The 27,282-nt window shown below is 51.6% G+C and overlaps 1 protein-coding gene across 1 annotated transcript; it reads right to left on the reverse strand.

Annotated features, from left to right (window-relative positions):
* Nucleotides 1–1,489: 1,489 nt before the first annotated feature.
* Nucleotides 1,490–27,282, reverse strand: LOC131089632 (hydrocephalus-inducing protein homolog). Its single transcript, XM_058034464.1, has 28 exons — nt 27,205–27,282; nt 25,980–26,105; nt 25,608–25,727; nt 25,339–25,473; nt 24,950–25,149; nt 22,989–23,113; nt 22,217–22,418; nt 21,623–21,806; nt 21,171–21,270; nt 20,573–20,691; nt 19,322–19,545; nt 18,518–18,585; nt 17,559–17,794; nt 16,718–16,818; nt 15,434–15,569; nt 14,823–14,987; nt 12,493–12,645; nt 10,396–10,634; nt 9,794–10,049; nt 8,660–8,803; nt 8,349–8,492; nt 7,549–7,862; nt 6,986–7,364; nt 5,790–5,888; nt 4,890–5,099; nt 3,549–3,686; nt 3,029–3,206; nt 1,490–1,554 (listed from the first exon to the last, which is right to left on the reverse strand). The coding sequence occupies exons 1-28, from the start codon at nt 27,280–27,282 to the stop codon at nt 1,490–1,492; spliced, it is 4,638 nt and encodes a 1,545-aa protein (XP_057890447.1).

Raw genomic sequence — 27,282 nt, forward strand, 5'->3', positions numbered from 1 at the left:
GTTTGTAAAGACAAATCTGCCATTCCTCTCAAAATCAGTTACCATGATAGCACAATCTGCCCAGTGTGTGATCACAGCTAGAATCCCCATTGCTTGGCACGGCTGGCACGTGTGCAGTTAGTTGGGAGCCAGAGAGCTGCAGAAAGGGGTGCTGCTGGGGATGCTCCTCTTGTTCAACTCAGCAGCAAAGTGGCACAAGTTAGAGCAGTGATTTTCACTTTAGAATACCTTTGCCTTTGGGAGTGCACCTCACAGAGGCTACTCTTCTGGAGTGTGAAATGCCATGATGGATGGGAAAGCATCCAGAAGGCAGAGGAAGAGCATCAGGCCGAGCCCTGCAGGGTTCCCTTGCAGCTGGCAAGGAGCAAGGGCTGAAAGGCTCCTGCCACCCTCCCCTGTGCCACCTGAGCTCCTTGCATGCCCCAGCAGCTTCCTGGTGCCTCTGGCTGCAGATCCAGCTAAGACCCAGCCATGTCCAGAGATAAAATCCTGAAGCAGCTCCACAGGTGCTGTGTTGCTTTGTCCCTGTGAGCTCTGCAGTTCCAGTCTGTACACCTGCAGGTTTCTAGCCAAAGCTGCTCATGTCATATTAGACCTGCTTATATTTTATACTGCACTGACAATATGTAGATACTTTATTGGCAATAAGTTCAGTCATAATGACCCACATGATCAGTGCCATACATCTCACACCTATTGGAATAAGAATCCCAGTATTACCAGTTAGATTGTGCCTGGGCCAGTCTGACCCTCGCTGCCGGGCCAAAGGCAGCAACTGTGGTGTATCACCCCAGAGATACCTTGGCTTGCTGGTGGTTGCAGCTGGGCACTGAACAAGTCCAGGCTTGTTGGAACCCCGTTTACCTCAGGAGGGATAGCTTCAGGAGATGGTGAAGAGAAAAAGGAGAGGATTCTGCTGGAGGGTTTAATGTCCAGAGGTTTATTCCATGGTTCCAGAGGTCTTAATCTTGGGAACAGCTCCAACAGAATACGACCGCATGGCTTGATTCACCTTTTAAGCTCAGGGACAGGGGGAGGGGAGGGACAGGTGAGCACCAACCAGGTGAGAGGGGCAGGGTCTCAGGGAAGATGACACCCAGACAGGCCAATGACCCCCAGGCCTGAGGGGCATCCTTTGAACTTGACCAACCACACGACGCCTTGCTGGAATGTTAAGCCTGATTGACAGGACTCGCTCAGCATGGGGGCAAGGGGGAAGAGGTATAGGCACACCTGGGAGGTGACCTGGAAGTCTAAAATGGGACATTACAGCACACCACAACACCTGACCAAGAGTGTTCTCTCTGAGCCTGCCACAATCCCCAGGGTTATCTGGGCCCAAGTACCCCAAGGTAACGTGGCTGCTCTCAGACTGTCATCCATGACCATCCTAAGGGTATCACTGCCTTCATGACAGGGGTTTAGAGCACTAGCTCTCCAATTCCAGGGGCAAGGGACAGGTGGGACTTCAAGTAGTGGTTAAGGGTGGCTATAAAAGCTGCAGGTGCTTCCCAGAGGGGGAAAGGATCCAGTTCTCTGTCCCGAAAAGCTTCACTGGGAGAAGAGGAAGACAGTGCAGGATCTCATGGAGTTTGCACCATGCCTGGGCAGGGCTCAGCCTTCACAGATTTCTTCCCATAAGAGATTCCTTTCTCTGCTTTATTGGTAAACAAGATGTGCCAATGCCAATCCTCGAGGTTCTTATGGCTCTGTAGGTTCTTCAAAGAGCTTCCCAGTTTCCCTTGGTCTTCTCAAGGTTTGTCTTCTGAAGAATATTTGGATGATTCCGTTTCTTTATCCTCAGCTGAAATCTCAAGGTTGGCAGTATCACTGGAGAAGAAACCACATCATTCCCATCATACAGGTACAGAAATTGCCTTTTTTAAAATAGTATTTTTTTCTGCTTAACCTCTGTATTCCAGAACAGGTGAGAAATACTTTATGGAATCATACACCAATAAAAAAAGTAAATGAGGGCTATCACGAATAAGGCCATTTGGAGATCACAAAGTTCACCAGTTCAGTTGCCCTTCTTGCCATTTACACAGCAAATGAAGAAGACTTTGCTGGTGCTTGGCCCTTCACTGACTCTGAATATTCTGCTCACTTTCTAGGTATAAACACTTGAATACAAATATTTCTCTCAGTCACAAAAGAGAACACAGCACAAGCTCTCCAAATGCAGCAAGTGGCCCAGAAATCTGGCAATCTGATTGTGGCAGTGCCTATCTGAGAGCTCCAAGTATGGAGGATGGGCTGGCCACAAGCAAAGGCAGCTTTGGGAGGGAGCACAGATGCCACTCCTCCAATTTCCCAAGTGGGAATAACCCTCCCACCTGTTCCACCAGACCCAGTGTGCTGCTGGGGGAGCCCCTCAGCTGAAGGGGCCCTGGGGAGATGTTGGACACTAGCCTGTTGTTCAGGTGTGACAATCAGTGACCCATCAGTGACTCCATCAGTGACTCCGTCATCACAGATGGTCACAGATGATTCATCCTTTTCCTTTTCTTCTTCCTCTGGGTTTTTTCCTTCTTCTTGCAGTATCTCCTCTTCTGAAGGAAAGAATTATCCATAAATAGAAGACAAGGCACATTGCCAATCCCATTGAGGCTGAGAAGTCCCACTTCCCCAACAGTGGCCTGTCCCAGAAACAATGGATGCTGCTGCTCCTCTCTGAATCCTCGTGTTCATTCTCACTCACAGGGGATCATCTCATCCCCTGCAATGCCACGCACATCCAACCCTGCCAAAAGCCCTGCCAGCCTCTCTCACAGCTTTCCCAAGCTTTTCTGCCTGGCCATCATCTTTCCAGGACTACAACAATGTGCTGGCAAGATCCTGGGAAAAGGATCCTGGGAAAAAGCCTAACTGGACTCAACTGCTCAAAACTCAGGAAGCAGCCAGAGAGGCCAAAGTGTTGGTCTGGCAGCCCTGCAACTTCCAGGCTTGTGGAGATGGGTGTGAGCTGCCTGATGTGTGATGGCAGGGGAAACCAGGGGATCTTCCTGGGAGCCAGCACAGTGCTCACCTTTCAGCTTCCTGGGCCGGTACTTGGTAACCCCAGGGAAGGTCCCCCTTCCCTTCAGGGTGATTTCTGCCGGTTCCAGATGAGCCACTTTGACCTGGAAAGTCTTGTGGAAGGCTCCCAGCTGTCCTGGCAGATAATAGACCTTCAACACTTGCTTCTGGCCAGATGCAAGGGAACCCTGCAGGGACAGGAGAGGAGGAAGGGACTGCATCAGAGCTTTGCTGTGGGATGGCTCAGGGGACAGACAGGCTGAGGGGACAGGTTCTCATGCAGAAGAAACCATCAGACCACATCACTTTCTACCTTCCTTGTACCCAAAAGCTGGCACCTCCACCCCTGGGGTGCAGTGTGTGCTCCTGAGCTCTCATGGGCTGCAGCCCCAGCACAGCTGGGGGGTTTCCCCCCACTTTTTTCCCTCTTTTCCCCCCACTTTTTTCCCTCTTTCCCCCCCCCTTTTTTCCTTTAATTCTCTCCTGGGCTGCCTGACAGAGGGCCAGGGGCAATGACTTGTGCTACTCACTGTGGTGGGCACGACCACGGGCACTCCAGGCAGAGGCTTTGCTGCAGTGCCAGCGCTGCAGTTTGGCACCACGAAGGTGAATTCCATGACCCCGGTGTTGCGCAGGGTCACCTCTGCTTTGAGGACTTTGTTAAACCTCTGCAGAGAGGACAGAGCAGGGAGAAGTTACAGACACAGGCCTGAGGCTGGCAACCTCCTGCCTCTTTCATGGCACTGAAAGCACACAGCCACAGTGCAACCACACAGCTACAGAGAGGTGGTAAAACCTTGGAAAGGCCAGAAAGAAATGAACCAGGGGACCAGGTCCTCTGCACTCTGAGGGGCCACCAACAGCCAGGAGAAACAGAGGAGGTGGCACTGAGATGTGTGAGATGAAGCCAAAAGCTTATGGAGTTAAAGAATGGAAGTTGTTGGTTCTGCATGTTGCTGTTTGTGGTTTGGATTTGTTCAGGTTGGTTTGTTGGGTGTTGCTGTGAGCGGGCAGAGGGACGGGGTTGACAACCTGACCTGACCAAAAGGAAGGAGGATGAGAGGGGAGGGGACGGAAAAGTTGGTGGTCAGAGAGAATGGAAGTTCCTGAGCACCAGGAAAGGGGCCAGGGACTGTCCCAAAGGGGATACAAAGATTGCCCTTTTGTTGGAGGTGTGTTTGCTTGTCTCCAGGGACAGGGAGACACACACCCAGCTCGGCTGAATTATTACTAATAAAACAGTTTTGTTTTGCTTTGACAACTTTGTCCCCATTGAATTGTATCTAAAAGTCAGTGCATTTCTGAGAGGCATTCCAGGAGAAAAGGCACCTGCATGCAAATATTGGCAAGAAACAGACAGGTGACAAGAGAGACACACAGAACAACACAGGCAGTGCCAGCAGCTGGAAGTATCTGTGGACTTTAAAGTGAAAAGAAGTAAAGTGGGGATTATTGTGGGACATTGTTTTCAGGTACTGAAGTGACTGAAGGCCCAAGTTCCTCCCTGGATGATTTTGTGGATCAAGCCAGAGCATTTGACAAGAGCATCTCCTTGGAGCTCAAGCTTTAGGAGCAGATCAGTGGAGGGATATCCCAGGGACAGGTCCCTGTGGACATCTTCCCTGGGAGCCTTGTGCTCCCCAGGCGGCAGGGTCAGGTGCCTTGGAGAGGACAGTGTCCTGTCCCTCAGCCAGGGGAAGGGAGGGAGGGGTGGGGATGGCCATTCCAAACCAGCTGGGATGCTGGCCTGTCTCTCACAGGTTGTGTTCCAAGCCCCAGAGCCAGCAGAGGGGCCGAGAGGGGGAGAGAGCCTGGGACGGAGGTGGCCACGATGACAGCCAAGGAGCTGTGGCAGGAGCAGCCTGTGGTACCTGCAGCCCCCAGTCGATCTCCTGCAGGTCCAGCTGGTAGCTGGGGCACGAGGCCTCCCCGGTCAGCACCACCTCGTAGCTGGGGCCTCCCTGCACGTGGCACAGCGCCCGCACACGCGCCACCACGTTGGCGTGCCCAAAGAAGGTGAAGGTGACCTGCTCGCTCTCTCCCGGCTGCAGCTCACCCCACAGCGGCCGCACGTCAAAAACCTGCAGGGAGGGGAGGAGAGATGGAGATAGTGAGAGTGGACATGGATGCAGAAGAGCAGCTGTGTCCTGAAATAAAGCAGAGTCACAGCTGGAGGGGCCTATTCCCCAAACACAGCCAGAATCACCCTGATCTCATCCTGTGTCCGTGCCACTGACCAGTGGAGGGACCATGGGGAAAATCTTCTCCCATAATCACTTATCCATGAGTATAGACTACATTAGAGTCAACTGGAATGTCTCCTGGCAGCAAGAAATTCTCTCTGCTGCAGAACTTGTCTTTGGAAACACTTCTCACTGTCTTCAGAAAAACAGGAGACTTGGAGGTGGGAGCCCTTGGAGCTGGGGGAAGGCTCATCTGACTTCTGAGGCCTTTCTCCCTCTCTCTGACTTACGTGCTGTTCTCTCAAGCTGCTACAGCCCAAGTTCCTACAAAAATGTCCTGAAAACCACCTGATGAGGTAAATGGGAGCAATGCCCTCCACAGGGGCTGCACAGGGAGCATCCTGGGGCAGCCCTACAAAACATCCCACATGGCCTCTCCAGTGAGCACTGGCTTCAGCAGAGCTTTGTGATGCACTGGGAGGGATGTGAGGCCCCTCTGTGAGCAGTGCTGAGGGCCACCAGTGGCACCGGGGCTACAGAACCACCTCCCACACTGGAAACATGGACGTGAGACAAATTCCCACTTACCTCCTGCATTCCCAGCTTGGGGTGCTCCATCTCTGAGAACCAGCTCAGTCCCCTCATCCTCAGCGGCCTCTGAGACGCCCCAGGAGTGGATGACAGCCCCTGGAAAAAGCACCACGGGCTGCAGTGAGCTGGCTGCTCTGAGCAAGGTCACGCTGCTGCAGGCTCCAGCACCTCCCACACCAGGAGCAGCTGGAAAGGGGCCTGGGCACAAACCAAGGGTGACAATGTCCAGGCCATCAGTAGAGTGTGGGTCCAAGCCCAGCCACAGATCAGACCTGGGCTCCATCTGCACCTCCTACATCAAACCTGCCTGAGGGAACTGGGTGCCCCCAGCACTCAGGCAGGGAGGGTTGGAACTACATCATCTCTGAAAGTCCCTTCCAAGCCAAGCCATTCCAGGATTCCAGGATGGCCACCTGAATTTCCCTGGTTTACTTGTGCATACATGGCAACAATCAGGAAATAAAGATGATTTTGTGCTTCTATTTGAAAACATTCAGCCGCACTGTTGTTTCTCCTGATTCAGAAAAACTGTGCAGTGTAGAAACAACTGGTATTTGTGTGTGAGCAGGTACAACCCTTCTCCCTAAACTTAATGACAACACTGGGCTTTTGAGAACCTCTTCTGCTTCCTTACATCTTTTTTTTTAATTGCCCCATGAGCAGCCTCTGTTCCCCCGATGCACAACAAGGGGCCACTTCCCACTCCAAAGTACTAATGTTCACCAGACAGATCAAAGGCCTTTTTCCTTGTTTGGAGGAAGAGACAGTGACTTTGCAAAGTCTTGCTTTATAAAAGACAGCTCTGGAGCTGTCGCTGCAATACCAGCTTTTGGGTGAAGGCACAGATGTGAGTGCTCTAGCTGGGTTGGGAAGGAGCTACGTGGAGATCAGGACTCTTCATGGACTGACATGGGAAGCTGGAAGCGTTCTCATCATGATGCAGATAAAGACCTCATTTTACATTGTAAAGAAAATATGCCAAAAAGTCCCAAAGTCAGCATAGGTGTGTAGGATCTGAGTGAGCTTCTCTGAGCAAAACTTTCCTATTTCTGCCTCCCCAGACACCCCATGCCCAACTGCCACTTTCAGGGCACAGGACGGAAGGGCAGCAAAAAGGGAGGTTGGCACGAGTATGACATTTTGGTGGCAAGTTGAGGAGGCAAAGCAAGTGGTAGGTGCACAAGAAAATCCACCTCTGATTCCAGGGAATGCTCTGAATCTTCTGGCTCCTGTTCAGAGTCCTCCTGAGCAGAATCCTCCTGATCAGAGTCCTCTTGAGCAGGATCCTCCTGAGCAGGATCCTCCAGGGCAGCATCCTCCTGGGCAGGACCTTCCTGAGCAGGATCCTCCAGGGCGGAATCCTCCAGGGCAGAATCCTCCTGGGCAAGACCCTCCTGGGCCGGATCCTCCAGGGCAGAATCCTTCAGGGCAGAATCCTCCTGGACAAAATCCTGCGTTGTTTCTGGGGTTTTGGTCGGCTCCTCCACACTTACAGCCCTGGAGTATCTCCGTAGAAACACTCTCCTCTTCTTTGATGACCGTGGCTTGAATTTAGGTGGTGAAGGGATGAACCTGGAAAATAACATAACTGTGATGGTGGACCTGTAGTGGGGGAGAGAGGTGCCTGCAAGAGCAGCTCCTCACTGCACTGCAGCCCCTGGCTGGGTGCTGGTGTGCTGAGCTCAGTGACAGCCACTCAGAGCCAGGCTGGAGCAGCTCCATGCTGGCAGCAGCATGGGGATGATGATGCTCATACCTGATGGTGTTCACCTGGCTGTCTGTCAGGAATGACCAGTGGTAGTTGACAGGGAGTGGGCTGCAGTTGGTCATCTCCATCTTCAACTCTTGTTCAGTGTCATTTATGATGCAGCCAAAGTCCACGGCCTTGGTGGGGAGGTGGAGATTTGGGAAGCAGACTTCCCCCCGAAGAGGGATCTTCTCCACATGAGGATGCTCCATGAAGCTCACCCTGAGAACCTTCTTTACCACCCAGCTGATCAGACTGTTCTTATAAGCTGGGTTAAAGCGGATGCAGAGATGAAGTTCCTTCCCTACACCCACTGTCAAAGCCTGCAAGGAGATGAGCAGTAATTAATCACCTGTGGGATGATGTCCAAGGCCTGACAGCAGCAAACAGGAAATGCTCCAAGTGAGGCCAGCATGGGCTCCTCAGTTCATGGTTCATCTCTCTACAGCAGGGGTCTGACTGCAGGCACCACAGTCCAGCCCAGGATCCCTCAGGCTCCCGTTGCTGTGCTCAGCCCCAATCCAAGGGGGTGGCTGCTGGAGAGCTGGCATGCTTTCCAGGAGACACCTTTACTGCATGGCTTGCCTCAATCTGCTTTCCTGCTCCCCTCTCCTCATGTTTTAGAGCCAGCATGGATGTTACCAATTCAGATAAGATTTTGATTCCTTCAGCAGCTCTGCTGATTCAGCTCAGGCCAATCCACTGCTGACACTACAGAATGAGCTTCTCAACTTGAGGAGCTCCCAGCAGAAGTGCAGCACCACATCCCTCCTCCTCAAACCCCACTGCACAAGCCCACAGAGGCTCACGTTGCAATTTGCAGGGAGGGGCTTCCGTTTCACATTGCAGACCAGGAAGGGCTGCTCCAAGTCCAGCACCACGCTGAATGGCAGGGAGCTGGTGTTTTTTAATGTCAGCGGCTGGTACTGCAGTTTCAGGACATCACTGGGTTTCTACAGAAACAGGAGACAAGGGAAAACAACCTCAAGTGCCATAGACCTCCTTCCCTTTCCAATGCATTTCACATTTTTCAGCCCCCGAAGTGCATATATTTCTATTTACTTCCAGCCAAGTTAAGAGTTACACCTTTAAATGCCAGGATGCAATCTGGTGACTTTACCTTTTCCACACGGAAGGCGATGGCTCTGGGGGACATTTGCACTGCAGGGCAGATGAAGTTGCAGATGACATCTGTTTGCAGGATCTGTTTCTTTGCTGTCTCTTTCCCCACCACAGCGTGGCACAGCAGCCGCTCCTTCACCTCCTGCACACAAGATTCCCTTGTGTCCCAGTGTGTGCTGGCAGGCCCAACACCCCACACTGCCTTGCCACCCACCCATGGGCCCCATTCCTGTCACTTGTTATTAGGGACTGTAATTAGTCTCTGCTCTCCTCAATAGCTCTCTTTTCTTTCTGTGCTGCCACCTGTTTATTCTAAATATCTGTGCCCAGGGCTCCTGGAGCCAGGGAATGCATACCAGACTTAGCTGGCAGCTTCTCTGCAGAGTTTCATTTCCCCTGGAAAGAAAGGTCCAGGTAGGAGAACACTCCCAGACCCTGCTAAAATCTCCCCTCTGCGCTGCTCTCCAGGGGTGCTGCAGAACCTGGCTGTCCCTGGGACACCAGGGGTGGCTGAGACACTGGGGCAAGCAGTGATAGAAAAGTTGACCAAAGTCAAACTGTCAATTCTGATGATGTCTGGGAACAGTTCCCTGCCTGGATGGACATTGCACTGATCATTAGAGCTGGCACACTGTGTTTTCCCCCTCCAGGACTCATAGCTAGAGCAGCCCTGTGCCCACGTTTGTCTTCAGAGGAAAAGCAATGCTGCTCCCAGACGCTCCTGCCATTCCCAGGGCATTTGTTTTACTGCCTGGGTAAAGGGTTTTTCCCTCAGAAAAAGCACTTGACAGTAGTTTAATTTGCTTCCTGCATGGGCTTCTAGCCTAAGTGCAACTTCTTTTCTCTGCTCTCCCTTTCTGCCTCAGCACATGACACAGGTAAGCCGTGTTTGCCCAAAGGAGCAGTACTTCCTTCAGTCTGTATTTTGGGATCAGCAAGTTGGGTTTATGGTAGCTAGGGAAACACAAAAGAGCCTTAGCAACTGATGGTGGCCAGCAAGGAAAGCAACTGGCCCTGAAACAGTTTCTTGAAGTCACTTGCTCCTTGTGGCAGGCCAGTGTCAAGGGGCTGCAGAAGAAGCTGCAGTGGAGGGGATCTGATGGGGAAGGCTCAGCCCTGGGCAGGGCCTCACCTGGACAGTGCTGGAGCAGCCTTCCAGCACCATGTCCACAGTCTGGCCCGGCCTCAGGTCCACCTGCACTGGGCACAGCTTGAACACGGGGCTGCCAGGCCTGGGCATGGGGGGAGCCCCTTTGCCCGGGGGGCCCGCGGGGGCCGGGGCCCGCGCGCTGCGGCGGAAGGTGCGGAACCCTTCCGTGCTCCAGTAGAGCCGCTGCGTGCGGCGGCCTCTGTTCGTCAGCTGGAAGTGGTAAAAGCAGCGACTGAAGCTGCAAGAGAAGAGAGATGGAAAATGTCACGGGAGCTGTTATTTCCCTGGCATCACTCAGCTTCAGCTTCACCCCGATGGCATTCCCTCACTGCGCACTCTGCAATAAAACCTCTGCCCAAAAGGCTGCCCAGGCTCAAAGCTTCAGCCCTGCCAGGTCTTCCAGCTTTTCCATTTCTGTGGCTTTCCAGGATATCTGGATATTTGACATATTTCTCAATGAATTCCTGTGGTTTCATGGAAACAGAGCTGGGACCTTGAGTACTGAAGATCTAGCCTGAAGGGCTATGGAAATATTGTTCCTTGCTGAACACACAGGAGATGTGGAAGTTTCTAGAGTCTCCTACCTGAAGCAGGACTTCAAGTCGATCTTCGGAACGAGAGGTTTGTCCGAGACAACTGTGGTGCCAATGCCCACAGCCTGGAGAGGGATGATGGTCACAGGGTTGTTCTCAATGAACACCTTCAGCTTCTCCTGGAATTTCACTGTGTCATTCAGGTTAGCTACGATAGCCACAGACACCTCAGAACTAGGGGGGACCACTCCTTTACTGGGCTCAATCCTCCAGCAGGAACGTTCCACAGCCTGTAGGAAAAGCCAAACACAAAGTTAGATGGAAGCCATGGACCCTGCTCTGCTGTGAGGTGCAGAAAACGGGAAGGCTAAAGAGATGAGTATAAAAACCATAAACATTTAATTTCCCTAAATGTAAGCTATGGTGTCCAGCACAGCAACTCCCCAAGAGCTTATACAACCTGTATTTTACCTTCCTTTAACAGACTCGGGTCATTAGCCCTGTTTTGCTCAACCCAAGGGAAGCTCCTCCTCAGGAGAGGGTAATTCCCCCTGCTGGCTCTCTTTGGAGTGCTTGCCAAGGGAAGCTGTTTACTCCCTGCTGGCTTCCTGGCAGCGGAGCTGGGTGTGCACAAAGGCTCATGGCTGGAGGAAGGCAGGACTGCTCAAATCCCAGCCCAGCAGCCACACAGCTGGAGGACACTGCTGAGAGCCTGAAGGATAACTCTGCAAAGCCAGCTGAGCAAAATCCCAAATCTCCTTTCCCAAGGGGCCATCAGTGCTTCTCAACACCCCCTGAAGGACTGAAGCCCTCACTCCCCACCAATCATCAGCTGTAGAGAGGTGCCCCAGGGCCCTCTGCTTTGGAAAAGTCACCTCTAAATGCTTATAGCAGAGCAGGAAAGCAGGAAGCAGAAAGAAAACTGGACAACATGTGCTCTGTGGGCATGGCCCACTCTTCCCAAGAACTCTTGTCATCTGCTTTCTCATGGACTTCATGGACTGAGCAAGGGAGCTGGAAGGTGCCCAAAGGAGGGGGAAAGGCCTTGCACCAGCACAGCTGTACAGACACAGCTCTGCAGGTCTGGCCCTGGCAGGAGCATGTGAAAGCCAACCTTTACACACCATGAGCACCCAGCCAAGGTGCACTGCTCCCTGCAGAGGCTGAAAGCAGAACTCCATTGTGGACTCAGGAAAAACTGCCCTGCCAGTCCTCCACTCTGGGATAACATTTATCCCCCAAACAGCTGGAAAAGCAGCAAGAGGAAAATTCACGCCCCTCCTCCTTGGCCCAGGAGGCTGAGCCTGAACTCTCACACAGCACCTGATGATTTATCCACAAATACAAACAAGTCCACTTGATCAGGGTTGGCTTTAACCAGCTCCAGAAGTTGAACCCACCCAATATACAGAAGATCAAATCTCTTTTCAAAGCTTTTTTCAAGCCTTCCACAGATGCCCCCTCCAGCAGGGAGCACATCCCACTCAGCCCCAAGCCATGTACCCTTCCTGGCTGCTCCTCCTGCCAGAGGAGCAGCTGCAGCTCCAGCCCTGCAGCTTGTCCCCCTCTGTAACCTCCAGGAATGAAATAACCTTCCTCTGCAGGTGATCTCCAGAGCCATTCTGCAATGCTGCAGAGACCACAGGCTCTGGGGGTGCACAACCCTCACAGGTGCATTTGTTTGCAACAGCACCACTGGTTTGACCCACAGGAGTTGTGAAATTTGCCTCCCCATGAGCAGTTTGAGGGCAGATCTCACACCCTGCTTTCTGCCATTAACACAAGTCTGGCACAAACAAATGCACATGGAATGGGGAGTCCATGGGGAAATTCATGCCCTCTTAGGAGCAAAGGGCCACAGGCTTCTCTTGATCTCAGAGCTCCAAAACCAGGACTTGCACAGCTAAGTATCTTCCATAAAATAAAGAGAGAACTTGCAAACATGATCCAGACTCATTTCTGCTCCAATCTCTCTGCAAACTATTTCACAGAGGCATGCCTGAGATCCTGGCTCCTCTTGCTTGCACTTGGATGGAATATCTTGCTTCCACTCACACAAAACAATACAGAAACGTTGCATACAAAAACAAGTCAAGGGCTGCTGGTAACCAGCACCTGTCCCTGGAAAACAGCCCCACAGACACTTACCATCTCCACCTGGAAGGCTGCAGGAATCTTACACTGATTGGCGAGGTGGAGAGTTTTGGAACAATCCTCTAGGACTGGGATAGAGCCAAAGTTTATCTCCCTGGGATGGACATAGACAACGGGGCCCTGGCCAACGCACTCTAAACGGATTTCCTGTTCCAGGAAGAAGGTAGGAAAGGTCAAAAGACGCAACAAAGGCAGTTTTAAAAACACAGCCAGCTCCAAGAGCATTCCTAGACTGGGGACAATGATGGCCCTTGGAAGTTGTCAGTGGTGCAGACTGAAACAGAAGGCCTGGAGCAAGTGTGGGGTCTGCAGTGATCCCACCTGAAAGCCACAAGCTCCCATCATCAGAGCACAAAGCACTGCTGTTTGCCATGCTTGCTTCTTCACACCTCTTCCACATGGCTCTTTCCTTTACCTCCTGCCTGCTTCATTCAAATGCTCCACCTTGGCCCAAAGCACCTTCCCAGCCTTTGCTGCTGCACAGCCATCCTTGAAGACTCTTTACAATTCAAAAAGCTGCTCTGGTGAAAGCAGCACGAGCCAGAGGCAAGGAGGCTCTTCAGAGTGGAGATGAGGCAAGTTAGCTGCCTTCAGTTTGTGCTGATGTGTAATCTTCATATATATGAGTAAGGGGCATCAATTAGTAATTGCATCATTCAAGCAGTATTTTTTCCTTTAAAAAAAGTCTGAACTGACTTAATAGTCTGAAACTCAAAAGAATTGTTCTTGCAGAAATGGCACAGATGGTGGGACAAGGAACATGGATCCCTTTGCTAAACTACCTGCTCACACCAGTGGAAACCAGGAAAATTTTTTCAGTCTTGTTAGATTTCACTGGTCCTAAATACCCCAACTCTTACACAAGAATTAAATGCATAAAACTCACAACACAAACAAGATTCGCTGGAGGGCTTGGAGTATGATTTAACCACAGAAGAAACCAGCCTCTATGATGTAAAACCTTTTGTGATGTCTGACTTGAGGGAATGGCATTGACAGCTGCCAGAATTACCTTCAGTCAGAAGGAGCAGCATCCAGAAAAGCACATCCCTTTGGGACATACATGCCTGTGCAAAGAAGAGCCTGGTACCAGATGGCTGGTACCTCAAGAATAAAGAACTAAAGCCCTGCATGATGAGGGATCTTGTAGTCCTCTGGGCAAAGGGAGGCCCAGGGGGCTGCAGCCTGGCTGATACTGCCCAAGGCTCCCTGGAGGAAGAAGCTGGAGGGAGGAGCTGTGCCTCACCAGCTGGCTTTGCTTCTAGGTGACAGTGCCATAGAAGCAGCAGAGGCAGGGCAGAGCCCTTTGGAGACAAGCAGAGTAGCACCTGGAGGACGCCTGACCCAGCTTCAGTTAGGGTGTGACCATGGGACAGATCCTTACTGAGGAAAAGGCTTGTAAAAACACACAAACCCTTCATCTACAGGATTCTTAAAAGGGACAAGAGCAGCCCTGCTCAGCAGCATCACAGGCAGTGTCACACACAGGAGGGAGAATAAAAGCAGACAGCAGCTTTGTCCTCAGTGTTACTGCTACACACACACATCCACATGCTGCAGCACTGCTGCCTTTGTGGGGTGCTCATGGCACAAAGCAGACTATGGAGGGATGAAGAGCATCCATGCCTGGCAGACTGGGCCTGTATTTTGTAGCCACCTGCTGTTATAATATGTGCCTCTTTTAGGAGATCTTTTAGAATCTTCTTTACAATCCTTAGAATCTTCTTCAGAATCTTCAGAGTCCTCTTTTAGGAGGCTTTAGTTCACAAAATTGCTTGCCTTATCCATTTCCAAACTTGGTGGAAAAAACAAGCAAAGCCTGTGCTCCAGATGCAAGTTGTGCGGACATTCATTTTGTTTTGGGTGGGCTTTTCTTGAGGAGATATGCTGGGTATTTCTCAGACCTGAGGGACCTGGCTTTCAGAGAAGCCTCAGTCCAGCTCTGCACAAAACATTCCTTTAGCAAACAGTGCTTGCTTTAGCAGGATTCAGGGATGTGATGCTGAACAGCTGTAATGAAGCAGCACTTGTGTTCATCTGATAACATGGCAGAGTATGAGACCCAGGGACTGGTTTGGGTTTCAGCCTGGGCTTGTTATCCCATCTCCCAGATTTGTAACTCTATGCTGGGTCAGGCACTCAGATTGCCACCTGTGAGGCTTCCACTCTTCCTCTTTCCTAGGCACGAGCTGCTGCTTGTGCCACCAGTCCCTTCTGTCCTTGTCCACACCAGCCATAAATCACAAGCTCCTGGAAGAATCCCTGTGCAGTTTACACCCCACTGGGAGGAGTTGCTCAAGGCACACAAGTCCCCTTGCTCTCACCAGTGGGGATTCTGGTCTCCCAAACACGGCCAGCTTGGCAGTGATGCTGCACTGTCCCAGCAACTGGGCCTGGAGTGTAATTGGGATCTGCACCGAGCTGTGAGCCTCGATAATCCCAGAGGATGCAAGGCTGGAGTACCACGCAGCAGCCTCCTCCTTGTGTTCCTGGCAGGGACAGAATCAAAGGCATCTTCAGAACGGAGGAAACTTTAAACTCCTTAACCTCTACCACAAGAGCAACTCCCACACGCTTGTAAAAATTCTCAGGAGAAAGCAAGAAAGCAAAAACCAAGATGCAAGGTGTAGGTGCTCAGCATCCCCAGGGGTCCAAAAGTTGCTGCATCAGAGACACCCACTTGGGTGCTGACAGCTTCCTTGCATCGGATTTTCACTGCCCTCGAAGCTCTGCCACGTGAAAACAAGTCAAGGACTAGACTCTAAACATCTTCCTCAAGATGTTAAACTGCTTCCTAAAGTTTGTATTTAGGTTCCTGTTCTCAGAAAACCTTTAGCTTTGAATAGAAACCAGCAAGGTCTTATCCAAACCCTTTTATTCCCCTAATAACCCCCCCAGTAAAATCTGAGGGGAGGAGATGGATGCAAGGCCAAACCTGAGGGAGAAGACAGTAGCAGCCTGGGAAGTCACTGTCATTCACCAGGGTCACCTTCTCATCATAGAGCACCTTCAGGCAGCAGTGCCCCAGTTCCACGACAGGGTTGAGCACTCGCAGAGTAGGAACGATGCACCTGGGCGAAGAAATGACCCCAGGGGAATGAGAGACACTGGGAGCATGGAGAACTTTTGTCCTCCAAGAGCATGCAATGGAGTGTAAGGTATTTGCAAATCTAACAGAGTAGAGTAGTAGAGCAGTCCTACAGTAGTCCAGAGCTGTCTTAGCAGTGTTGCCACTTCTCTGCCCAAGGACACTTGCAAGGACTCCTGTAACAGTGCCAGTGGTCCCTGAGCTCTGGGGGAGCCTTTCCAGTGAGGACCAGTGCCCACCAAGGCTCAAGGAACACAAGACTCCAGTGTAACAGTGAAAATGACTCCCTTTTCTCCTCCAGCACTGTTGTCCTGCCTGAAAACTGAATCATCTCTTCCAGCAGTGAAGGGCACAAGGCCCACAGTGCAGGTGATCAACTTCTTCCAGTTCCTAGAACTCCCTCAATTCCTTTCCCCATGGGTCTCTACACTGACTCTCCCCATTTGTGCTTGCTTTACAAAATGGCAGCCCAGGCACTGACTGGATGGCTCTGCCTGGGAGAAGGAACAGCACCAGGGAACTGCATCCCTCTTGGCACTAAACTGACACCCACAGCAGCACGGCAGGATGGAATTCTGCTGCAGCAAGAATGACTTTTGGTCTCAGCTCTGAGAACATGACTCAACAGAGCCAGAGGGAAGCAGCGAAAGCTGAGGTGACCTGCCACATCAAGGACTACAGTCCTCTTTGTAAGACCTTTTGCTCTCCCCACTCCTGCCTGGAGCCTCTTCCCCACTGCACATGCACTGCTGAAGGGACCCAGACCCCAGCTCTCAGCAGGCTGCTCACTGTGTTCCAAACCACTGCTGCAGGGTGGTCACAAGCAGCATAAGTTCACCACTTGCAGGAAGAAGGGCAGGCAAGCCTTTGGAAATTTGTTCCAGCTCAAGCACCAAAGCCCAGGCCAACAATTCATGTTATTCCTGCTCCCTTTAGAAAAAGGGCTAGGGCCATGGCTGGCTGTGAGCAGGGGGTATCTCACTAAGGGCTGCTTTCCTGGCACTGTTCTCATGTCTAGATGGGCAGATCCAGCTCATGAAGCAGCACTTCTCCTTTGGAGCTGCAGCCAGGCAGTGTGCTGGTGCTGGATGCCCGAGCAAAGACAAGCAGGTGCAGGAAAGGTGTTGGTACCTGGCTGTGAGGGGCAGTGCAAACACCTTCCTGCCAACATCTTCCACGTCCAGCACCAGCTCCAGATTGTAGTCCCCAACAGTGTTGGGACACAGGGTGACCTGGCAGAAAAGAAATGAAGTGCAGCAAGTATTTCCTAACTCCCAAAATTCTCACTACCCATGTATGTTGTCCTCCAGCTCTTGTTCCATGGTAGGCAAAGGGAGAATTGTCCTTTAATTGTTCTGCTGGTCCATAAGTAGAGCAACAGTCTTTGAGAGTAAAAAAAGCCCTCTGTCAATATGAGATTTGCTAAAGGGACTAATTTTTCACCTGACTACAATGACATAAATGCAGAAGAAGTCTGTTGTCTCCAATGGAACAAGTCCAGCCTTACAGCAGGAAGCTGAGGGCAGAGTGTGGCCCAGCACATGCTGGGCAGTTTGTGGCTGCAGAGTATTTTCTGTCCCCACCGAAGATTCCTGCAGTGAATACAACTCATCTGCTGCCCAGGAGATGAGAAACAAGACAAGGAAGAGAAGAAAACTGCTTTCCACCATGATATCTCTCTCTTTAACAGCAACTTTCTGTTTTCATCCTTCCTCTGCCCACTTGCAATCAAAGAAATTGTTCTCAAAAACACAAGAATGGCTTCAGGACTTGACCATATGGTATTGATCTCAGTGTATGATTTTGGAAACAAAACAGTGCTCCCTGAGGAACATCCCAGGTAACCCAGCTAGCAGAGGCCTCCCAGCAGTGCAGATCTCTCACTCCCAGGATGCTCCAAGCTGGCACCAGAGCTGAAGCCCTCCCACACTGCAGTGAAGCCTCAGCCCCAGCAGCTGGACTCTTCCCATACCTTGATATCCTGGGATCCCAGGGCACGGACGGTCCCGCTGTGGGGATTTATGGTAAATTCCTGTGGCCTTATCAGAACTCGAACTTCCTTCCTCCACAACTGGCTGCTGGGTTTGCCTATCTGAGTGGAGCTGCTAACACTGGGCACTCCCAAGCCATCCCCAGGAATGTAGAGGGAGAAGCCCATGGGTGTCAGGGAGGTGTTAAACAGGCAACACTTCAAGGTGTGAGGAAAACCTAAGAAAATGACACAAATCCCCATTTAGGCATCAATACCTCGTGATTGCTGGTGTGAATATCCTGCTGGTAGGATAAAACTGTGCTTGGATTTTACTTCTTTGTTATCTGAACTACAGCTCATTGCAGTGGATCTAGGGCTTGGCTGGCCAGCTATGTGTGGAGCAGACATCTCCCAGCCTGCTTACCAAGAGTCATTTAAACCCAGATGGGGAGGAAAAACCAACTGCAGGCACAGCCCAGGGCTTCTCCATGCCCATCAACAGTGACTGCAGCAGGGAGGCAGGAGAGGCACAAAAAGGATGTCACGCTCTCAAATGCCACTGAGGTAACACATGCAGACAACATTCAGCAGCACAGTTTAAAGAAACAAAGATTAAAGAGCTGCTCCCAGCTGAAGAAACCTTAGGAATGAAATCAGATTAAGCAGGATGAATCTGCTATTACAGAACCATATTCCTGCCCGGTGCCTTTCTTTATGGTGCCACTTACTAAAAGGGAAACAAGAAGTGGCCAAACAGTGATGCTGACTTTTTATTCCTTTGGTCCTGTTTGATCTCATGATCAAACAAAAGGGTATCTGAGGCACCAGCAGCCCTGAATGAACACCCTGAAGAGGCTGTGGTGGAGGAACACGAGTGATGAATGCTCTTATGTTCAAGGGCTCCATTTCAGCACCACAGCAAGCTCTGACACTGTGGTGCCAGCCCAGGGCACACTCACCAAAGGCGATGTCACCGAAGTGCAGGGCGGGCACATCAAAATGGAAAGTGGGTCCCATCACAGAGCCCCTGTAGGGACAAAGGCAGGGAGGCAGTGCCTCTGTTAAAGGGAATCACAAAGGGTTTGGGTGTCCTTAGGGAAAGGGTGGATAAATGCTGCTGTCAGAGCCACCCTGGGTTTCAAATCAGCCCAGCACCCTGTGCTCAGCACAGCACCCACGGGGGCAGGAGGCAGCCAAAGCAAAGTGCTCAGCAGCTGACAGATGCCCCAGTCCTTGGCACAGTTCCTGCTGCACAGTTCCTGACTCCCACATCAGCCCTTTGCTGGCTGTGCAAAGGAGGCACCAGAGCCCTCTGTGCACAGGAGCTGGGAGCACAGCTTGTCCCCACAGCATGGCTGGGAGAGGGGAGCTGAGGCTGCTGCTGCCCATCTGGCAGGGATTATTCACAGGAGTTTTTACAAACACTGCTGCTGCTGCAGAATGACCCAGGCTGGCCCATCTCAAAGCCCTGGGGGCCTTGCTGGGTGTTCAGGTGGGACATCCCAGAGCAGCTGCTGCCCAAAGCTGATCCATCCCACTGCCTGCAACAGCCTAAGCAGGAGACATCCCTGCAGGGAGGAGTCACTGCAGCTCCTGGGTACCCACACAGGGCAGCAGGCACCCCACACTAAAGGGATGCCAGAGCCAGAGCCACCTCAGGCAACACCTTTTTTCTCTGCTCCACCACAAAATGAGGCAGATGGAAGATGATTACCCAGAGACAGCTACAGATGTGCCCAACAAGCTCCCAAAGTCCTCCTCACCTGACAGTGAAGATCACAGGCTTAGGGGATTCAGCCACATGGAAGCAGAATTGTTCCTCAAACTCCCCCCGGATGGTGGGACAGAAGGAGACCCGGATGGCCTGGAGCTTCTCTGGTGCCACGATGCCCTCCTGGGGCAGGAAGGTGAAGCAGGAGCCCATGGCTGTGGTTGGAGGGATGAGTTTGAAGGGAGCCTCAATAGGCCCCTTGTTGATCAGGTATGCCTGCAGCAGCAGAAAAGCAACATGAGGAATGTTCCTTTCCTACAGAAGTCTGAGTCACTTTCAAATTAAACTATTAACACCAGTAACAGACAGAAGATGCCTTGTGCTGCTGCATGGTAGAAGCCAAAAATACAACATTGAAATACAGCTTTGTATAGCTTTGGGTGTTTCATTCAAAGCAGTGATAACTTCATATAACCAGAGCCACTCTGGGGTTTTCCCACTGGCAGAGACAGTCCAGTTTGACCTGCAGCACAGAGGGGCTGCCCAGCATCACCCAGTTCATTCACACCTGGCCCTTAGAGCAGCACTGGGCATCACAGCATTACCAGTGACATCACCACAGAGATTTCAAATGTGTCCAACCCCACCATGGGCAGGGCACGTTCAGCTTCCATTGCAGCCCAACCTGTTTACAGCAGGAGTGGGAGAAACCAGAAGCAAAGATGTAGGAAGTTCCTTTGCCTCCTTCCCAGAAACACTTTGCTCTTTCTAGAGCCAGAGGTACATCATGGCTGAGGAGTGGTGAGGGGCTGGTCAGCAAGGGAAAGCACTGCCAAGGGCTTTGACCAGCGCTGAGCCAGGAGGGTGGATGGTTTTCCTCTGACTCCCACGAATATGCAGGAGGGACATGGCTGAAAACTGTTTGCAATGGACTTGAACTCAAATGCAGCCAGTTTGTTCCAGCTGCTTTTGGACAGCCTGAGCACAAAGGTGATTTGTGTCTGGGACTGGAACAAAAGCCTCTGGACATGCAGCTTTTTGACCAAGTGTTGGTTTCATGTGTCAAGTGGTTTTGCAGGAAGCCTCCCAGCTGATCTCCAAAGAAGGCTGCCCAAAAGCAGGGCCTGGGGTCTCACGAACAACAGACACACCTTTCTGACCCCATCCAAAAGATCCAGATTCCAAGAAATCCCCCAGATTTGACTAGCATCACAACTACCCAAGTTGCCAGGAATTCCACAGGTCCACAAGGCTCACTGCTACCCTAGGAGCCAGCAGGACCCACCCCAATCTCTCTGCTTACCTCATATCTGTGGGTTACTCTGACAAAAACCTCCCCGATGTTCAGTTCCTCAAAGTGGAAATGGACCTGGGGCCCGAGGCCTTCCCCCATGAGGAGCAGGGGCAGCCTGTTCTCACGGCCTGGGGAGAGATTTCTATTTCAGTACAGGAATTCCTTCTGCTCTCCTGCATTTTCCAGGCTGCCTTAGTGCTAGTCCCTGACTCTGTGCTGCATGGGACCAGCTCCTGATGTCCCAGGAGCAGATAGGGACCCTTCCCTTCCCTCAGGAGATGCAGTACGTCCATAGACACCATCCTCTATGTTGAGTGTGGAACTTTAGGAAATGCCAGAAATTTTGTTCTTTCTCCTTCTGAGTGCACCTCAGAGTGTTTTCCCCAAGGGAGGAGAAGCAGACTAAATACAGGCAGCATTCAGAACAGCTGAGAGGGAAAAAATCAAAATAGAGGAGATGCCCTGGAAGCTGCAGGGACAGTGGGCATGTGCCAGCAGGGCCCTGCTGAGCACAGACCCTCCCCAGCCATGGCACAGGAGCCCAGTGACCTGGGGGAGTGTTTGCAGCTGCCTTCACTGCAGAGAGGGGCAGGGGAAGGAGCCGTACCTGAGATGTCACAGAAAACTGTTCGCTCATAGACCTGGGCTGCCTGGGGCGTGAAGAACACGCTGATTTCAGCCGAGCACTTCGGCATGATCTCACCCTCCTAAAGCAGAAGGACACAGCAAAACCTTTATCTTCAGACACCACAATTCTTGTTTTCAACCACAGTCCTGTAAGCTGTTATCTAGAGCATCAGTGACAAGCAAGGAGTGAGTAACACTCATCAGTAACACTGAGAACAGAGTTTGGAAGCTTTAGTCAGGCTCCTGCTGCCTGCCAGGAGCCCACAGGGCAGAAATGCTTTTTGCAACCAGCTCTCTGACCTCACCAGAATCCCGATGACTTCTCTCCTGGCACACAAAACCAGCTGAGGCAGGGATCAAGTGACCTTACTCAGGGATGAGGAGGAAGAGGAAGGAGAGAAGCAGGAAGGGAGGTTCTCAGCCATCATTTACCTTTGGCACAAGGGAGAAAATGTCATCGTCTAACAGCATGGGATCTCCTCTGATCTTTGCTACCTCACTCTGGAAGGTGTGGTTGAGAAGAGCAAGGCGTTCTCGGCAAGTGATGTCCACTTCACGCTCCTTCAGAAAACTATACAATTTGTGCCTTTGCTGCTGGTATATCCTGTGATACTGCCTGCAGGCATAGGAAAGACAAACCCAGCAGGTTGTTTAATAAGCCACGTCTTTGCAGAGAGAAGTGGAAGTGTAGGAGCAGCTCCACAGCAAAGGGCTGACCCTGAGCCATGGGGTCCCAAATGGATCAGAGGGTCACTTGTTCACTCCACACTTGCAAGCTCAGGGGAGCTTTCCAAAGGCAGCAGCCCTCAACAGAGCCTTCCTGCTCAAAGCCTCTGCCACAGCTGAGGGAGAATCCACCAGCCACCTCAGGCAGCTTTTCCTGACACACAACTGCTTGGGGGAGGCAGGAGAGATGGGCTGGTTTACTTACCCAAAGCCATTCAAAAGCACCAGTACCTCTTGAAGCCATTTGTTAGTTTTACCCTTGGGCACGGAATGTCTCTGAAATGGATCTTTCAAACCCACCTCTGCCTCAGCTGATCCTCCTGTTCCTCAGTATCCACAGCCTTCCACTGGAAGCGGGCTGTGATGTCGCTGCGGTTGTGGATGAGCACAGTTGCGCTGTTTGACATGGTGATGTATGTCTTCTGCAGGGTCACAGTATTCCTGTCCAGCCCGATGTGGGCATCCACAGCTCTGGCATGAAGGCTTGTGTGGGTGTCTTCACCTGGAACAAAGCACAGGGGAGTCTTTGCTCACCTCACTGGCTGATGGAAGCACAAGGAACAGAGCACACCACAGGCAGCAGAAGAAAGTGTCACAGCTTTTAGCTGAGCGAGCAGTTCCATGGATCAGTCCATGGATCACAAGCTGAGAGCTGCATGTGCACAGCATGACGCCGTCCTGACAACCTGCCAGCATTTCACCCTCTAGAACAGACCCCTACCAAGGCTCCCTCATTTCCAGAGCTTTCAAAGCTTCATTATTCCCAGCCAGCTCCTGGGATTCATCTGGGCTCAGACTTCAAGCTCACCATTCCTGTTGCAGGTGAGCATTACCCAGGCGAGATGCAAACAACAAATACCAGACATGCTCTCTAGAAATGGCATTTACATGGAGCTCTACGAGGATCAAGATGACAAACTGCATGACTACAAACTAGATGACTAGAACATGAACCCCATGAAAAGTATCATCATCTCCCTCTTGAAACCCATGGCCACACCAGCCTTTCTGCTTAGAACAGGCTCTGCTCTGAGGGATGCACAGAGTGCCCTGAGCACTGGCCAGCACTCACCTGTGTCGTAGTGCACAACAAGGGACCTGCAATGGTCACCAGTCTTCAGTGGCCGAAATTCCACTGCCACCTCCACAGCGTCACCAACATCCAGAGTTCCCATGGCCGGAGTGACAGAGAAAGGGCTGCAACACAGAGACAGTAGGGCTCTTGGTGGAGATTTGGGGACCCTCTTGCAGTCCAGTTCTGCTCACTTGTGCAAGCAAAGAGCAAACCAACCACAGTCAGCAGAAGACAGAACAAACAGGGTCAGAAACAGCCACTGACTCTAGTGTGAGGAGATCCAGCCCTCACAAGATCCTGTGGGATGAAATGACCTCATCTCCCCCATACTCTGTATCCAGCTCTCTGCAATGAGGCTCAAGGGTCATTTGCATCTTGCTTACTCTCATCAGATATCAGATCTCCTTACTGACAGAGCTGGGCAAAAATTATGGCCATGGATACCAAGGACCAAGTACTCCTAACATAATTTAGAAACAGAGCTGACCAGTGAGCAAAGCTGGCAATTTTGTGACCAAGTCTCTCAAAGCACCATTCACCTGCACTTTTGGTAGATGCTGTGTGCAAGGAGGCTGCAATCTGTTTCAAGTCCCATGGTACAGTTATCTGCTACAGCCAAACGTTCTTTTGTCCACTGGTGTCTTAAATGCCATTATTAAATGATTTGATTTTGGGAGAATTGATCTCATTAAAAGCTGCCTCCCACACCAAGGAAGACAGAAAAATTACTACTAATTGAATTGCCTCATGTGTCCACTAACACTTATTGCAGGAAGAAACCCAAATATGATCTCATCTTAACATCTATTACTTTTAAGTGATGGTCAGTTAATGCTGACGTCAAGCAGCATTAACTGTTCTAATAAATTCAGTCTGTTAGGTTACAGCAGCTCCATCTCTGTGCTGAAAAATTCTGTCCAGAGTCAGCAGCTCACAAGCTCCATCTTTCCCTCTGTCACTACATCTAGGCTCTATTTCATCTACTTCAAGATTTAATTCCTGAAGTTCAGAAACTCTTTAAATCCCTATCAAGCAGGATCCAACATGCTCTGTAGCACTCAACAGAACTGCGGGCAAGCACACTGTAAAAGGATACCAGACTTTATTGGGGATTTATTTTGGTGGTGACAAAACAAGATCTGGAAATCCCAGAGAAAAACCGTGCATGGATTTACAAGTTCCTGCCTACATGTTTGCACAGTCCAAAGCAGCAGCCTGTTTGAGCAGCATCTGAGGAGCCTGGATTGGAGCTGCCAATAGCTCTGGCAGGCTTTGGTGGAAGCTCCTCTTGGACCCTCACGTTTCACAGCAGAAAAGTCAATTTGCCTTTTGACCTCTGTTTTGCCAGAGAAAAAAACATCAAGGCCACTCAGCTGCCTGTGGTTAGACAGCAGGTCTGTGCTGCATTCCTGAGCTCAGCTCCTACACCAGGACCTCTGGGATCTCATAACCCTCAACACACCACCAGCCAACTGAACTGGTTTCCTTGCAGATACGGTATCAAAAATGCATTACCCTCTCCAGTTCAGCCAACAGGAGAAACAGTGATTGTCTTCTGAGACTGGCAGGAACAGCACAGGCTGCCCACAGCACAGCTCATGTTGAGTATTTGATGCAGGGACCACTGGAAAGCCACGTTCCTGTGGCCTCCTAGAGAATGGGTCTATTTGGCTGGCAGTGGTGAGTAAGCATTTCAGAAGCTGCTTGTGCTCAGGAGGGTGCAAGCCAGCTACCAACATGTTCCAGCACCCTCCAGGAAATCTGAGACAGAGAAAGCTCAAAGGCTGCATCCTGCTTAAACCATGAGAAGCAACGGCAAACCCCACACATCCTGCTCACTTCCAGTCAGGGCTGCAGGGCAGCAGCTCTGATGCTCTGGTTCCTTTTGCTGCTCTTTCCCAACTCTGCCATCACCCAAAGGTGATATCCTTTGTACAAGGACAGATGAGCTGCCTCACCTCTGGGTGCTCAGCTCGTAACGAGCAGGCCGGTTTCCAACATTGTGAACCAGCAGGGTCTTCTGGGTCGTGTACTTGACCGGACAGGTGGAGAAGTCCAGCTGGTCAGGGAAGTCCAGGATGGCTCGAGCACCAATGGCCCAAACTGGCACAATGAACTCTTCACTTTCAGTGGTGCAGAGGAGCTGGTGGAAATAATCCTGTGGCAAAAGAAACTGTCTCAGCACAGAGCCTTTATCTCCATCTTAAGCACAGGCAAAGAGCATCTCCCAGTTCTAGATCCTCTGAAACCAAACAGGTCCTCAAAAGCCAGGCCAGATGCCCTGAGTCCAGCCTTGCAGGTCCACTTTCCACTGCAAACAGCAACCTCTTGGGCCCTCCAGACTCACCTTTCTCTGCCCAGGGGTGAAGAGGATGCGGACAGTGGTGTAGAGGCCTGGTGGCACCTTGCGGCACACGTCATTGGGGCCCACCAGCTGGAAATAAGGTGAGCTCTTCAAGGTGACCTTCACCAAGTGAGGAACCTGCAGGACAGACATGGAATGATGGTTTTGCCACTTGGGATGGCACAGGTGGACATGCCCTGGTGCCATCCTTAACCACCCTTCTCTGCTCTCCTCTTCCAGCACAGCGTTGAACCTCCAGTCCCAGCACTCACCTTGTCCCTGTTCCTCAGAACCAGCGGCACTTCACAGACCTCACCGGGGCTGTAGTTCTGAAACACCACCTCTGGTGGGCAAGGCTGAAACGAGCGCTGCTCTGGGGCAGCTGCTGAGAACTGCAGGGAGAGGCCAGAGAGAGCAGAGACAGGTTCAGCTGCTGGGAGGAAGATTCTGCTCTGATCCCCAGTGAAGTGCAGACTCTGGGTGAGCACATCAGCCCAGCCCACGCTGGGCAAACAGTGGCTCCTCCACCTCTGCCCTGGGCTGACCAAAAGCTCCTGGACCAGGCTGAGCAGGCTCAAGCCAAGCTGCTCTTTTGGCATCCTCCTCGATTATCGCATCAAACAGCAAGGGCAGGGAAAGGCTACCTTGTGATGGGAGGTCCCAGGCTTGTCTTGAGGCTGGACAACCTGAGGCAGACTCAGCTTCTTAGCTCTGGCCAGCCTCTGCTTGGTGCTGAGAGACATCTCCTTCTGGAAGGCAGAGGGAGTCAGCTGGAAGGCAAAAAACCAGCAAGAGTCTCAGAAATGCCCTTGCTCATGGAGGCTTTTCTTGTTCACTTACTACTGATGAATGATTTGTGATCACAGCCACTAGCACAGTTCTGGAAGCCCTGGAAGTTTCCTGCTGAAATACTCAGCACCAATAAATGAATAACACAGAGTGGAACACACATACTCCAGCCACATGGCTGTGTCCCATGAGTCTCTCTGTGATTTGATGGGACATGGTTGGGGATTTCTGCTCTTTGAGCATTTGTTTCCTCTTACTTTTCCCTGGATTGAGGCAGTGACCTTTTCAGAGAGTGGGGAGGAGCTCTCAGAACTGCCCAAACTCCATCCCTGCACAACACTCAAAACTCACAGCCAGCAGATAACACTGCTGGATGAGTCCAAGGGAAGCAAGCAAGAAAAGCTGTACCAAGAGTGAGGTGCACAGGAATGTGTCCAAGTTTTAGCTCTCTCTGTCAATTAGCATTGGTTTTCTCTGTGTGGGCTGACAGAGCCCTGGACAGAAGAAAACAGAGGCATCTCCTTGGCAGAGCCTCAGCAGTGGGGCATCTTCAGCCAAGTGAGCTGCAGACAGCAAGGGACCTTTGTGGCCCTGGCTCCATCCAGTGCTGCCTGCAGGGCTGCATCTGTGCCCACCCAGGAGCTGGGAGGGAACAGCTGCCTTGGGAGCTCTTCCAGCTGGGACCAGCCGTGGCTCTCAAGGCTTTGGGCAGAGTTTGAGCTTTCCCCCTCACGTGCCCGGGTGCCCAAGGGCAGGATGGTCAGAGCAGCACAGGTGAGTGCCCAGCCTGACAGAAGGAATGGCTGTGGCAAAGGGGAAGGAAAGAAGCCCATGCTGAGGGCTTCAGCTGTACATTGGTTTCACTTGGCTCTGCTGGCACAGCCAGGCAGGGCGCTGGGCTGTCCCTGACACATCCCACAGTGTTCCCTACTGCACCAGGACAGCCCCAGCAACAGGAGCACGGCACAAAGGGCTGGGGAGGGGCTCTGCAGCTTCACAGCACTGCTGGACAGCAGGGGCAGGGAGAGCAGGGACAGCAGGGCAGTTTCCAGCCTTAACACAGCCCCAGGGGCTACTCACAGAATCAGCCTTCAGTCTTTCCCTGAGCAAAATACGAGGTGTTGGAGGTGTTGGTGTCTTTGGCACTCCAGAAGCCAT

This window comes from Melospiza georgiana, chromosome 14, assembly GCF_028018845.1.
Source record: "Melospiza georgiana isolate bMelGeo1 chromosome 14, bMelGeo1.pri, whole genome shotgun sequence".
NCBI lineage: Eukaryota > Metazoa > Chordata > Aves > Passeriformes > Passerellidae > Melospiza > Melospiza georgiana.